This window comes from Haliotis asinina, chromosome 6 (assembly GCF_037392515.1).
Source record: "Haliotis asinina isolate JCU_RB_2024 chromosome 6, JCU_Hal_asi_v2, whole genome shotgun sequence".
In the NCBI taxonomy this organism is placed as follows: Eukaryota; Metazoa; Mollusca; class Gastropoda; order Lepetellida; family Haliotidae; genus Haliotis; species Haliotis asinina.
This window is the reverse complement of record NC_090285.1, coordinates 26,312,193-26,327,591: the sequence shown is the minus strand read 5'-3', so window position 1 is coordinate 26,327,591 and position 15,399 is coordinate 26,312,193. Positions and strand designations below refer to the sequence as shown.

The following is a 15,399-nucleotide window of genomic DNA, read 5'->3' as shown; positions in this document are numbered from 1 at the left end:
GATTTGGATTGTTCTTACTCGCTGCTACTTCTGTTGCCACAGGATTAAGTGTAAACAAAATTGCTAGTTTGGACAATCGTGAATCACTTTGGCAATGATCGAGTGGACTTTACCTTACCTAACATTCCAAAAACATAAAATCTTGTCAGTTTCATTTTCTCAGTCTCATGTAATTGCCAAAATTGCAACAGGTAGGCTATTAAGTGAACTTATGAGGCAGGGTATTCAGTAGTAGCTTGTCTTTGTTCATCATCTGATTGGCTAACCACTCAGACACAATGACTTTTGTTAGTGGCACCACAGGGCATCAAACTAGAAGCTTGACCTGGTCACGGCTCGCATGGGCTTGTATTGTCCACTGGCTGGAACAACTTGTGATGCAGAAACATTTCTAACTTTAGAGGGAGCTTTGCCCAGTTATCTATGGCACTGCAGTTTGTGTTGCTGGTAATTGCATCCTTTGGGCAATTACAAGAAACCTGTTTCAACTATGTCTCTAAGTCAGTGAGAACCAAACCCTTGCTTGAAGGGTTCCTGGAAGTTGTGAGCGTCTGAGACCTTCATCACTGTGAATGTTTCCCACACACAAGCTGACACACTGTGTTGCAAATGTGGAATACTGCAGCACTCATTCACTCACTCACTCACTCACTCACTCACTCACTCACTCACATACATTTGCTACACAACCACTGATGATAGACAGGTATTTTACACTGTAGCCATGTGCTAGGTATCACAGTCAGTTAAGAAAGACAATTGTTATTACAATCACTGTACAAGGCATCAAAGATTGGAAGTGTATAGCTGTGTAATTGTAGTCAATCTGGGGTACATGTAATGCCGACATTTAACAGTTTTCCAGCCTCCAGTGTCTATATGACTTGGTAGGTCAGGCAGTGTTGATGTAGGTGAGCTTGTAATAGCTGATGTGTAGTGACTGTGATGTTTCTCACTACAGATGATAGAGACGATTCCCCTGTATTACTCTCCAGAGAGAAACGAACTGTTACAAACATACAAGCACGACTAAGTTTGCCGCGTAGTACGCCAATTTCTCCAGTCTAGATGTGTGACTGCATGTGCTCCTGCTTCTCTGACACATTGTTACTTGAGCTTCTTAATCCACATCAGATCCTGAAAATATTTACTCTTCCACTTGTGTTTTCTAGAAAACCTCCATTCTTATGCTGAACTTGATTACTTCCCCTAAGCATATACAAGTGCCATGACTCACTTTAGTGAACAAAGTCAGTTGACTCTCTACCCTGTTACTCCTGTTTCATTTGAAAATTCGTAATATTTGTCATGAATGAAAAGTATATGATTTCATAGATAATAGGTTTACTGCTTTTTTACCAATTGTATTGAGAATGTATATAACTGTATTGAGAGTATGTATCAATATTATGAGTATATAGCAGTGTTGAGCGTATACAGCGATACTGACAGTATATAGCATGCTGAGAGTATATAGTAGTGTTGAGCATATATAGTTAAGAGAATGCCTGAGCAGTGCTGAGAGTATGTAGTGGTACTGAGAGTATACACCAGTGTTGAGAGTATATAGTGATGTACAGTTACATGACAGCCCTGACTAATGGCTTGCATGAGGAAGTGAATACTAACTTACAGGTGGTGGTACTTACTGCATGTCATGGATAAATGTAGGTTTATATTTGCACCTAAGTAAATCATTATGGATCATTTGTTACACTCTACATGTCAGTGATTTTCAATGTAGCTGTATAGAGTTCATTTATCACTGAAACCATGATACCAAAGAATGTACAGAAACACTGGCCTCTGATAATGTAGTGTATATATGAGGGACTCCAAAGACACAACATATTGCAATACATTTAAATGATGTATGAACCAGTATGTTAAGTATGCTAGTTACAGAGTACTGACAAATGACAATCAACATTAAGTGGTACAATACATGTAGAAACATGTGAGCAGATGAGGGCTGCTGTGAGTACTAGATGACATCAGATTGCTACATTTGCCTCCTACATCTGCTGCAGCAATGCGAGATGAGTCTCATCCCAGTCTCAAGTCCCGACACAGCGTCCTCCCCTCCGTGGAAGCTAACTCCCTTAACCGCAGCCCTGCAGCGTGGGTGGCGGACCAGAACCGCAGGATGTAAGTTGTGCCACCACCATGGGGCCATTGTCAGCGTCAGACATTTCACTTTGGTACCTGTTGTATTTGTGTATTTGTTTCAGTGTGTCTTGAAATAATTGTACTTCACGAATGCAAACTTGTGTGGTCATAATGTACATCATTCATAGTTACTCCCAGAAATTCAGGTCTTCATTGATTATGTATTCCAATCATCATCATGATGATGATGATGATGATGATGATGATGATGATGATGATGATGATGATTTATTTCTTGCAGTCTGGAAGGTCAAGACCGAGTGGAAGTTACTGTGCCACAGATAGAAGATGAGAAATCTAGAGTGTGAGTGGAAACCTTTATGTATCGGGGTAGTGATGTCAGGAGGCTGTCAAGTCATTATGGGGTGGGGGATAATACCAGTTAACTGCTATATTACAATTCAAGCCTCACAATACATTGCGGTACACTTATCATGAACCAGTTTACTCAATATGATCTGCAGTTTACATGACCATGATCTGTAATGTTTTGTGATGATGTATTAACTTTATATTGTGTTACATTAATAGTTTTGAAAATGTTCATTGGTAATATAACTGCATGACTTTAAACTATATCAATGAAAAAATTACATCAGTACCAGCACTCGTTGTAGAAATAAACAACCCCAATTGGCTCAAATTGGGAAAGTTCCAAACTCTAGCATGAAGTCTTCAATTTGGAAAGTTTCAATTGATCCCTTGTACAAACACATCTGATCATCTTGACAGTGGCCAGTGGCATTGTTCCTAAAGAAAGGAAACAATAATTTCATTACCATAACCATGTGTTAACACGTTTAATACATAATGCAATACGCCAACACATTACGCAATATATCGCAGTACAAAGATTTTAGCAATACGAAACCCTACAAGTCATTTGTGAAAAAAGTGACACTGGTTTGGAGAATGAACTACTGTTTGTAAAAAAATCATTTCACAGTAACAATCAATTGAAATATGGTAATGGTATATTATGAATAGAGGTGAATTATGAATCAGTTCATACCGATGAGGCAATATAGAACAGTGTTAGAAGATCTCTCGTAACTCTCCTTCCAGCCCTGATAGTGACATGGAGATTGACCACAATGACTTGAGATCAGGAGCTGTTAGTCCTGGACCACCACCACCAACTACTGCAGCACTGACGGTGACCAGTGGGCCGACAGTTGGAGGGGACAGGCACAGTGTCACCCCAGCCAAACCTACAACTCCTCACCCACTCAAGGTCAGTACAACAGCTGTTTATTAGTCTTGACTGTAGGTGGTGAAATTCTCTTGGCTTGTTCTTGGTGCTATTTTACAGCACCTATAAATTTAGCAATTTTTCCTTATCCTGACTCATGCTTATTATACTTATGTCGTCCCTTTATGCGAAGATAGTGGAACACTTGAATTCCCTTGAAGTTCTCTTCTTTTGAAGTGAACATACAATACACTCACCCACAGGAAGCCACCCCATTTCCCACCACATCAGTCACGTGAGCAACCCTGTTTGTCACTCTCTCCTCCGTCGCCTGACGAGATGGTTGGAGTTAACTTGAGTCCCTAAACTGTGTTTAATATCTTTTATATTTCGGTCCTTTACACGAAATTTAGCATTATACAGTTTTGGTCTGTATTAATTATGATTACTAAATTGTTGATATATTTACAGATTTTTTGTGTTGAACATGTATTTCATCATGTGAGATTCTGTTTTCACTGATGAAGTCGTGCTCCTGGTGTAGGTTATGGCTGTCTGCGGCTGTTCTGTATTATATCCTCCTTGCATAGTAGTTTGTTCTTCCATTGTTCACTGTGAACTTGGTAAGAATTTTGTTTGTATTTGTTTACTATTCAGATATGTGCTAAAACATTTTACAAAGGCTGTCTCAAGTCATATCTGACAATTAAATTCTTACTGCATCTGGTAGTCATGCGCTAACTGCTACTGATATTCAGGTTTATAGTGAATTGCCAAATGTACCCAGGGGACACCGTCAGGATAGCGTGGAGACTAGGTTCTGGACACAGAAGAGGTCATCATCAGAATCAAGTTGAAGTCATCTACGTCCTCCTGGACTGATCTTCAACTACTAGATCATAACTGAAACAACGGACCAGTTCTTCTTCCTTTAGTGATGATATCATCCCTCCCAACAAACAAGACATGTACAATGAATCTCAACGACTACCATCCTGAGGTATACATCTTCAGGGAATATGCGCAACATGCAGCATCTATTTGACCTTTGTCTGCAGCATCTACGACACTGTAACCTTCAGAAGATCTACTTTCAACGCAGACATCGACAACATCAACACCTCGGATGCTTTTGTGAATCTACATCCACTGCAGCATTTTGACATCATCAGTCATCAAAAACTTCTACAGGCCTGTGTGGCAGCATTCATGTAATGCCGACCACTCCTTGGATACACACAGACATGAAGATCACAGGTGCAGTGCAGGGGCAATGTTCAGTGAACCCTTTCAGACCACTCGTGAATGCATTCGAAGAAGAGTAGAGATTACATCTTTGATTACAACTGGGCCAAACCTCACTTCACCATCAAGGGAGTCCAGTGACCTCTTATTTTCCATGCTGCCACAAAGTATCAGCATCAACACATCTTGTCCTTCAACACTCAGAGATTTACTCCACAACCGAGTGACATCACTCAAACACCTTCAGCATTTCAACCGGAGGGATTCCCCACGTGCTTCATCTGCACACTACGTCATGAGATATGGGTCGTTATGATCGTATGCTTCATCAGCACACTACGTCTTGAGATATGGGTCGTTATCACCGTTGAATACAGATCTTCATTCTTTACAGGAGCATGCGTGCATGCGTGAGCAATCACATTCGTGGAATGAGAGCTACTGTACTAGACCGACATGTTAGTATGCTGAGAAATCAGCATACTAACGTTTGCAGCTTAACGCCAGAAGTTTCCAACTTTGAAGAGAATAAGATGATCTTATCTACTCTACTTTCTTCGAGGAATGATCAACAATTCATCTCCAAGCATCTGGCACTAACCTCCTGTCGTCATGCAAAAGCAGCGAGGAATTCAGCAATCTGAACCAACGTGGTGAAGTGTAGCAATTGCTTCACAACATCCGTATAAGAAAACGATGGTATAATCTTCAGTTGAAGAACACCAACACAGTGACCATGAAGGACAGTTTGTCAGTATTGAGCGGCAGAATGTTTTGTGAGCATCTAGTCAGTCATTTATACGCATGCTCACTCATGTGTCATGCTCAAGCCAGAATGCTAATGAGGGAAGCACCGACTTCACAAAATTTCACGATGATCATTTGGCTGCAACACCAGTGACGTTACATTTGGAATCTGATTGGTCTTTGAGGGACCACGCCCTTTGCAGATTGTGGCTAGTGTTCTTGTGTCCTGAAGTCATCTACAGATGTAAACAACCCTTTCATCACTGGAAAGACGTTCTTTACACCCCAGATAGCACTCTATAGCAGCATTCAATTGACTTAACGATGCAAGAGGTCTTCGAACAGCAGATTCAACATTGTTTAGCTGGAGGATTGTAGCAACAGATGTTTTTTGCTGTCAGCCATCTTTAAATAAACTTCACATGCAGGACATTTTGCTCACAACTTGCAGTGTAGACAATCTGAAGATGAAGTGATTCTAGTACCAACATCCTCATTACAGATGAAGCATGTATCTATTCATACTACCTCACCGACTATCTTCATGTATCTTCAGCTGATTGAAACATTACTCCAGCAACAAGCATGGCATACACAGAACAGTATCACATCACCTGATGAAGTCAGACATGGATCTGATGCAGGCTCTCCATTCTGGGGAAGAAGAATCTTCACAACATGATATTGTTGTGATGATTCAAGCCATGACACCGCAAGTTGTAGATTCTCCATTACCACTACGACAATAGCAGCCTGGGTCTACTTGACCGTAGGGGAAAACTACAACTATGCCCATTACAACTACGTCCATCACAATGTTGCACAGAGCTGAACTGCAGAAGTCATCTCTACATAGATGTGTTGTTAAAAGGTTAAGGTGCCCACCGGGACAACAAGGTTGCAGCAGTAATTTGGACCTGGAGATGAAAATGGTAATCAACGCAGTACGACACTGGTCAACACCATTGAGGAACAAACTACTGATGGTCCACACTGACAACTCCATAGTGGTGTTCCACATAAACAAGCAAGGTTCAACATGATCTCACATGTTGATTCAGCTAACTTACAACTCTTTGACATTGTCGACGACTTGAATCTCTATATAAAGGCATGCCACATCCCATGCATCATCATGGCAGACGCTATATCACATCCTGTACAACCATCTTTAACAGAGTGGATACATCAGGAATCGTTTCGACTCATCAGTCAGACATTCAGATCACCACAAATAAACCTATTTGCCACCAGGTTCAACAGACACCAACATTCGTATCTCCAGTTCCAGATCCGTTTGCATGGGCAACAGTCGTTCTCAGCATCTCATGGGAAGGAATGAATGCCTACGCGTTCCCGCCTCCAGTCTTACTACCGAAAGTCAATGGAAAGATAAAATAGACAACAATACTACAACTTACTTTGGTCGTGCCTACTGGCTAGTGAGAGAATGGTTCTTGGTACTCATCGAGGAACTAGAACAACCATCACTGAGTCTCCCTGAGTGGAAGAACCTACTCGTATATCCACACACCAAACAAGCACATGGTAGTCAGACATCATTCACAACTACAGGTATGGACTGTATCTAAGCCAGTTTGAAACATTGAGGATGTTCCACTAGAGCAAAGGAGGCAGTCACCTTAGCTCTACATAGATCTACTCACTCCTTCAATGATGATAAATGGATGCAATTTGAGACATACACCAAGCGGAAGGACTCCACTGCATCAAAAGCAAGATATCCTCAAGTAGCGGACTACTTATGTCACCTATGACATAGTAGAGGCCTTAAAGGTTCTACAGTATCAACCTTCGTGGTGGCACTCAGCTTCATCATCACCATGAGGTTTGGGATCAAGTGCTGGAATTGCTCACCTACTACTATGGAAGACCAACAACACAGATTTAAGGCACCAGCTTAGGATGTGAATGTTGTACTCCAACATCTCACCACTGACATGTACGAGCCTCTAGATTGAACATCCATCGAACTGTTGACACAGAAATTCCTGTTTCTGTTTCATCTTGAGATTGCCCACCAAGGACTATGACGAGATTAATCGCCAAAATTCAACTGCCTGGACAACTGGTACAACAATTCCACATCCCAGGATTATTGACAGTCCTCAGGGCACATGATACACAGGATTTATCATTATGCCCAGTCAGAGCGTTGAAAATATATCCTTGGCAAATTAAGTCCAGGAGTTCAGGCACCTATTCACCCCACTATCTACTGAGACACATACAGAAGTATCCTGCAACACTTTCTCAGTATGGATGAGAGCTGTTATACTGAGGGCCTACAAAGCAGCAGGATGTGAACCTCCATGAGCCTCCAATCCACATGAAGTAACCGCCTTGGTGTCTACATGGAAATAGCTCGTGACATCACCACTGAGGATGTCGCTGGTATTCACCAGTTTGAATCATTTGTTGTACCACAACAACTGTCAGTTCCACAAAGGCCCTGAGTTCAACTAAACCCCCATTTTATTGTGAGTAATGATGACCCTGTACTTGTAAATGAGTTACTTGTACATAAAGACAGTTCACGACACTATGATGAGGACATCATGAAGAAAGAGCTACTATAGATAGCCAGTTGGAGTAAGTAACTAGTATATCTAAAACCTCAGTCTTTATCACGTGACTTGTTGAGACCAAGATGCTCTGTTGAGTGAAATGGTTGCAAGTCCACGTGCACGTCTTGAACAGACCAACATGAGTGATTATGATGACCCTGTACTCGTAATGAAGATACTTGTTCATGAAGAAGGTTTGCGACTGGTGTTGATTAGAAATTTTGACATACAGTTGCATTAGACATTAGCAGGACACTAGCTGATCTATATATCATCAGGTTCCACTGGGTGTGATCAACCCATCTCACAGATGACTACTGGAAGAGCAGGACCTAACTTACGCATTATAGTTCCTGAAAGTGGGAGAAGTACTGGACGTGCTTATGTGGCAGTCTAAAGAATCCAGGCGGGCCTGACCCACTGCTATTTCTGTCGATTCTGTAAGCAGAATAAACATGAGTTAGGATAAGGAAAAACATGAATCATGACGTCAAGCCTCCCAAACACCCATCAGAGGCACGCTGAATTCCCAGTAACACTCGTGTTGGGAATTACGGAGAGAGTGAAAAAACAGGAACGGTCATGTGACTGATGTGGCTTCCTTTGGGTTCAAAAGAAGGGAATTTCAAGGGATTTTAAGTGTTCCACTATCTTTGCATAAAGGGAGGAGATAAGCATAATAAGCATGAGTCAGGATAGGTATAAAATATCAATTTTATTCACAAAATTACATTTTTCAAAAGAGGGATTAATTTCAATAACATATTGCTGAATTTGTTGTGACCTATCTTGTCATGTATACTATACATATCTTGTGTCCTTTGTCCACCTGAACTGTTCTAAAGCATGATGATGTGTATTCCAGGACAGGAGGACATGTGGGAGGAGGGTGTTTATGTGTGAGAGGTGGCGATCTGCTTACAGTGTTTAGTTTGTGTTTCACAGGGTGCTGAGTTGGTGGAGTCTGTCCCGGACATGGAGAAGGACCAGCTTCGTGCCACTTTCCAGCGTCTGGACACTGATATGGATGGGTGAGGCCATGTTGTCACTCATGCTAAAACACTTAATTGGCTACGTCGATTTAGTGCCAATGATTTAATGCAGTTAGATACAAAGGATGATTTGCAAGCTTAGAGGTGTTCACAAATTCAAGCATGGCATGTTTCACAAAGCAAGTGGTATTTACCATCAATGACCATAGCCACTTTTAACTTATGTTTTTAAGTTGGGAATGTAATTGGACTAAAGATACTGACCTCAAATATTCTTGAAACCGTAGCTAGTGCTGTCTGTGAAGGAAGATCTCTGCTGAGCATGTACACAGAACTTGTGTAGCCTGTGTGTTTGGCTGGCCTTGCTAGAGAAACTATACTGTCACTTACAGAGACTTGTGTCTGATTCACAGGAATCTTAACTATAACCAGCTGAAGACACAGATTCCAGACACACTGTCCCAGACACAGGAGCTGTTTACAAAGCAGGTGTATGACATCATTCGCTCAAACAGTGACGCCTTCAATGTCGAGGACTTTATGAACATGAAGCAACTGACTCAAGCCCTGGAGAACCTAGGGTGAGCATAAGATAATCTAGACATGATGTAGTGAATATGCACCACTAGGGTATGGTATCTCCTTTGTTGCAACAGGTTGATTTTTTCCATAGCTCCACATGCCGAGGTTACTATATGGAGGTATATTGTTTTCACCACTGTATACAGCTAAGATGCGGTCTCATACAGATACCTTACTTTTCAGATGATTCAAGTATATATACCCTAGACCTGATATGCTGAATATATACCCTAGACCCGATATGCTGAATATATACCCTAGACCCGATATACTGAATATATACCCTAGACCTGATATGCTGAATATATACCCTAGACCTGATATGCTGAATATGTACCCTAGACCTGATATGCTGAATATATACCCTAGACCTGATATACTGAAAGTTATACCCTGAACCTGATATATGGAATATATACCCTAGACCTAATATACTGAATATATACCCTATACCTGATAAAATAGACACTTTGGAAGTGGATCTGAGAGACTAACTGGATCTGTGAGACTATCTGAGATCCCTCAGCTATATTCCTCCTTGCTACTGGTGTTGTTCAGGGCAGTTTCTTGTTCTGTAGGGGAGATGCCAAGATGGCCTTCCAGGACCTGGATACAAACAGCTTGGCGACTGCAATACGGAAATTTGTGGTGAGTGTCACATTCTTTAGATGTTAACATATGTGCATTGTGCCCAGAGGTTAAAAACACCTTCACCTTGTCAAGTAAATTAACATGTGGGGCTGCCTCTTGGACATGTTTGTTCTAGTTGTGTTTACTACACATGAACTTAGTTCTCAAATACATCTACTGTTTAAACATGTCACAATTCATTATTTTGGAATGGACTGAAATATAATTTGAAAAAGTTAACTCTTCCTATGAGCAATCACAATGTGTTTCTGTGTTTTTCGTATTGCTAGTGTTTTGTTATTGTGGCAACGCTGATTTGCCACTGTCAGGGGTTAGTATTGTTAACTGCCAGTTCACCCTTTTGAATAGTTTGCTATGTATGTGTTTGTTGAGAATATGTTCTACTGTATCCCTCCAGATCTGCCTACATGGTAAAATATACATGCTTCTGGAGAGATGTGGCAATCTGTTTTAAGGATGGGACATCTTTGAAAGGTGGTGATGGGATGGCCAGGGTTGCTGCATTGTATCCAGACACATTTGTGGTTGACACATGTACATGACATGAGTTATATTTTCAGGGATTATTCCAACAAGTTGACCGTAATAACAGGGGTAAGATATCTGCAGAGTCCCTGCAGGAGATTTTGTGTTCTGGACTAGAGAAGGACTTGAAGTCTGACCACAGTCTGTGGACCAGGATCACAAATACAATGGGCATCGTGAGTTATCATGTACACTTTCCTTCATATCTTTTGTGTAATCAGTGAAGATGTGGTAGGCAGCTTACCAGAACGGGATCCTGGGTAGCTAGGCATGCTGACTTGGTGGAGGCAGATCAGCAGTTCCCAGTTGTTAAGATTTGTACCCTTGACATCAATAACTAGACTGTCTGGTCCAGACTCCACAATTATCAGACTGACATCCTGTCACTGGAGTATGGTAGCTATTTGTTAAACAGCAAACTTGTTTTCTTGGAAATCATTCTTTTTGAGACAGTATTGTCTGCGCATATATGAAGAATGTATTTTACCTTTACTGAGCACTAATTCACTTACAATCTCAAATCATACAAGATTTTTGTTTTTGATTAGTGATAATTATTTGATGAACAATGTTTTGTTTATTTTTCAGGACAGCTCATCGCATGTAACCAAAATCGAGTTTCTGGCCCATCTACCCTATTTCTTGTCATGGATGCCCAAGTCTTGACAAGGCTAATCACATCACCAATACATGACATTACTTTCTGTGATAGGCTCAGCATGAGAATATCTTGATATTCCATAAGTAATCAATGGTTTCCACATCTGTTGATCTGTGATGAAACTCCCAAACTGGTGGAGTTATGTCGAGTTTCGATTCATGATCTCTCTCTATGCTGGAGTGGAGTGATATACTTCTGAAGTAAACGTACATATGTTGCCATGGTTTCTGTAATGATTGTGGAAACTGTTGCTTCAAAGCCATGACACTGTACACACCACCCTTGCTAGTACTCTTCATGTAACCCAACTGGTATGAGTCTCTATGTAACGCAGTAATTCTCTACCCAGTTATGCTTAGATCTTGGAACAGACAGTACACAGAGAGTTCCCCTCTGTAGAAGTGAATGGAAGGAAGTCTTCCTACCTCACAGCTGCCATAGCAGGCAGTGCAGTGACAATTCATCACTGCGTTGTGGCAGTCTGATCGCCATACTACTGTAGTACTATGATTTGTTTTTGTCAACTGTGATCAGCCAAAGTGATGACATTTAAGACACCACGGGTGAGCAGTCTGCTTCGGTCTACCTCAGACAGGAGCAGTGATATAGACATACAGTTTCTGATGGGTTATTTAGGATCCTTGGGTTACATGTATAATGAAACTGTTCAATGAATACCAGTATACTCTTTTGTACATCACATTATAAGGACCCTTCACACATGATTATAACAGTGTGCCCACAACTCGCATTCAGGCAGTGCTGAGAACCTACTGACAAACATGAATCATTTCAGATCAGCTGCTTCCCCTTAAATAGAAGGTAAGTGGGGTAGCCCAGCAGTTAAAGCCTTAGAGCATCACATCACAGACCAAGTTTGATTCCGAACATGGGTACAATTTGTGAAGCCCATTTCTAGTGTCCTCCACAGAGATATTGCAGGAATATTGCTAAAAGCGGCGTAAAACCAAACTCATTTGCTCATTCTTCAATAGATGGAATATCAGCATCAGCAAACAGTATGGTTGAATACAACATGCTTGTTTTTCATCCATTGTAGAACCTGATGGCAGTATTAATGTGCACACACTCAGACAGTCACGATACACAACTACTAAGGATGATTGTTCATCCTGTTATTACAGAAAGTATGGTAACGTATTTGTTGGTTATAAATATTGATATTTCCTTTGTTATGTATTTATGACATGTGATATTGACAAGCTTTACACTTAATACCTTACCAAAGAAAGTATTATTTATGTCCTTTAACAGATCCCCATCTACATCTAAGGTCTGTAAGTGTTGTAAATACATGTAGAATGCATGTAAATGTGGTTCAGGAGATGTGCCTAGTGAGGCCAGTGTTGAATTCCTTGTTTTGTAAATGTGGTTCAAGACATACTGTTATTATGTTCCACCAGTTGAATTACATGTTTTATAAATGTGGTTCAAGACATACTGTTATTATGTTCCACCAGTTGAATTACATGTTTTATAAATGTGTTTCAGGACATACGGTTATTGTTAGGCCAGTTGAATTACTTGTTTAGTAGATGTGATTTAGTACATATAACTATGAAGTCAAGCCAGTTGAATTAGACTTCACATGAAGCCTGTAGAAAGATGGAGGAACCCTAATGGCAATTGGTTATTGTGGGCAACAGAGTAACACAATTTACCTGAATCTATAATTTATTTAGTCATTAATGTACTGTTTTCCCCAAGATCATGTTATGTTACTTATACTCATTCTGCTGTAATGAAGCAGACATGTTTGTATGTGTTTCTTGTTTAGTGTGTTCACTGATCGCCAGTGCACCAGTGGGATTATACAGCATGGCAGCATTCTTTCAGTGGATTACATGAGGGCACAGATAATATACGTCAGTGTAAGCTGCCATACAGGAGTTAATACTGTTGTAAAATGAAGGGAAAGTTTGGATGATGTGGTACAGTTGTATTTACTATGTATAAATGTTGAATTCATGCTATTTCTTTAAACATGTCCAATGGCTAAAATTCTAAATATTTTGATTTTACATGCCTACTTTTGAAGGGATTTCCACTGCTTTGGTTAGGGCTAGGCTTCACAATCTACATGGTATTGGATTTTATATGCTAATTTTCTTATTGAGAATTACTATTTGGTTTGTGTTTGTTTCTTGAATCACAGATCCACCAAGCAATATTCCACATTCTATATTTAAGCAGGTCTCTCTTTGATCTCTTTTCTTGTAACAAAGTTCAGTAATATGAAGATGCCCAGTAGACCTGATAAGAAAAGTAAATACACTGGATGTGTTCTCAAAGCAAGCAGATATACATACATAGGTCCCTGCTGACTGAGGTGATCAGCTATTATGGTATGTATTAAGATGACCAAACCTACAGTCTGAATCAGCTGTCTCATATATTATAGATCTATGGAACCCAACACTGACAAGTCATGAGGTGCCAACATCTTTACATCTTTCCAACCCAGAACCTGCATTACATGGAAGCAAAACAAAGTGATCAAGTGCATAAACAACATTGTGCTTGTCCTCAGGAATTCACTGCTTTACTAGTGTATGCGCATTTTTTTAAGGCCTAAACATTATGACGTTTGTCAAAGTTGGTTTACAATCAATGGAATCATATTTACTGAGCTGCTTATGGTCTGAAGCCTAGTTCATCCATGTGTAACAGTTATTTCAGTGTTTAAAGTCAGAACTGTTGACCAGAGCTGAAGGCAGTTTCAGCTAATTGTATCCTACCAACAGAGTTATGCTTCTCCACACCTGAGTCTTGACTGTCATTTACATACAGGACTACAGAGACATTCAGAAGGGGAACCTCACACAGACAACAGATTCCATGAACACCTTAACAAACCTAAAATAGGTTACTTTTACCCATGAAAACTAACCTATTGATTTGTTGAAAAGGTCACATTGTCAATAGGACTTCAAATTAGGAATGCACGCCTACACAATGGGGCCATAGTTTTCAACATTGTCCTGTTGTTCACCTTTATATCTGTTACTGTGTGTTTCTGAAGTGTGACACTTCATTTAATATTCATACATAGTTTTATTTATACATTTGGTTGTGCCGTGTCATCCCAAGAACATCAGTCCTGATGTTTACACTGTTAAGACTACACAGATACCTACAACATCCATTCACACTCCGTTTTCACAACTGTATGTAACATTCAACCACATACTTACCACAGAAAGATTTTAACTGGTCACATTAGAAATCAGTGAAATATGTTTCTACTGAGTGTTCTTTACTCAGCTAAGCCAAAGTGATCAATTGTTGAACTGTTTGGTGTGTTGTTACATTGTGATTGCATTACTTCTGTCTTGGATAAATAAACTGTAATTTTCATATTACTGTGTTTGTGATTGAAACATCTGCACCTGCCCAGTCTGTGCAGCCCCTTTTCTTTCTCCCTACAGCCTGCAGACACGTCATCTGGATGTTTGTAATGTCAGTTGTCTCCTCCCAACAGCACCCAGACAACTTCTTTGAGTGGCATTTTAGAAGTTGGGGAGTACATGATTGACAAACTTTATGAATAACAAGAAGTATATATAGTGAGGCTAACAAAGACAAGGTAATTAACACAATAGCGTGGGGACTGAGTACGCTTTTGACGTTTGATATGAATTTCTTCGGTGAGTGCGTTTGGTGAGGTCCTTTTGATTGCTGGCCAGGATTGTGATGTCAGCCCAGTTGATGAGGTGATTGAGGCTAGACTGGATGTGATCAGCTGTGGCTGATTTGCTGTCGGACTTTGTGAGTGATATCTGGTGTTCTTTCACACGGGTGTTGATCAGTTGGGACGTTTCACCTATATAGCTCTGTAAACAATCACAGTATATTTTGTAAATCACACATTTCGGGTTTTTGTTGTCGACAGTTGCAGGTTTTCTTCCGCTGGCATGGCGGAGGCTGCTGATGATGTTGTCGCCCCCTCCCCCATTGTCTTACCCACTGGCTTCATCACCTCACTCCCCACCCTGTTGTGTTCTTATCTTTCTTAGCCTCACTATA

General features: G+C 40.5%; 1 protein-coding gene across 2 annotated transcripts in view; it reads left to right on the top strand.

Annotated features, from left to right (window-relative positions):
* LOC137286630 (uncharacterized) overlaps positions 1-14,730 on the top strand; it is a 35,963-nt gene extending 21,233 nt beyond the window's left edge. For both annotated transcript variants that reach the window (XM_067818582.1, XM_067818584.1), the window contains exons 9-16: positions 2,031-2,148; positions 2,411-2,473; positions 3,235-3,403; positions 8,887-8,972; positions 9,347-9,514; positions 10,094-10,163; positions 10,727-10,867; positions 11,280-14,730. In XM_067818582.1, the coding sequence (XP_067674683.1) occupies positions 2,031-2,148; positions 2,411-2,473; positions 3,235-3,403; positions 8,887-8,972; positions 9,347-9,514; positions 10,094-10,163; positions 10,727-10,867; positions 11,280-11,357 (893 nt within the window). In that variant the 3' untranslated portion in view covers positions 11,358-14,730. The remainder of the gene's footprint in view (positions 1-2,030; positions 2,149-2,410; positions 2,474-3,234; positions 3,404-8,886; positions 8,973-9,346; positions 9,515-10,093; positions 10,164-10,726; positions 10,868-11,279) is intronic.
* The last annotated feature ends 669 nt before the right edge of the window (positions 14,731-15,399 follow it).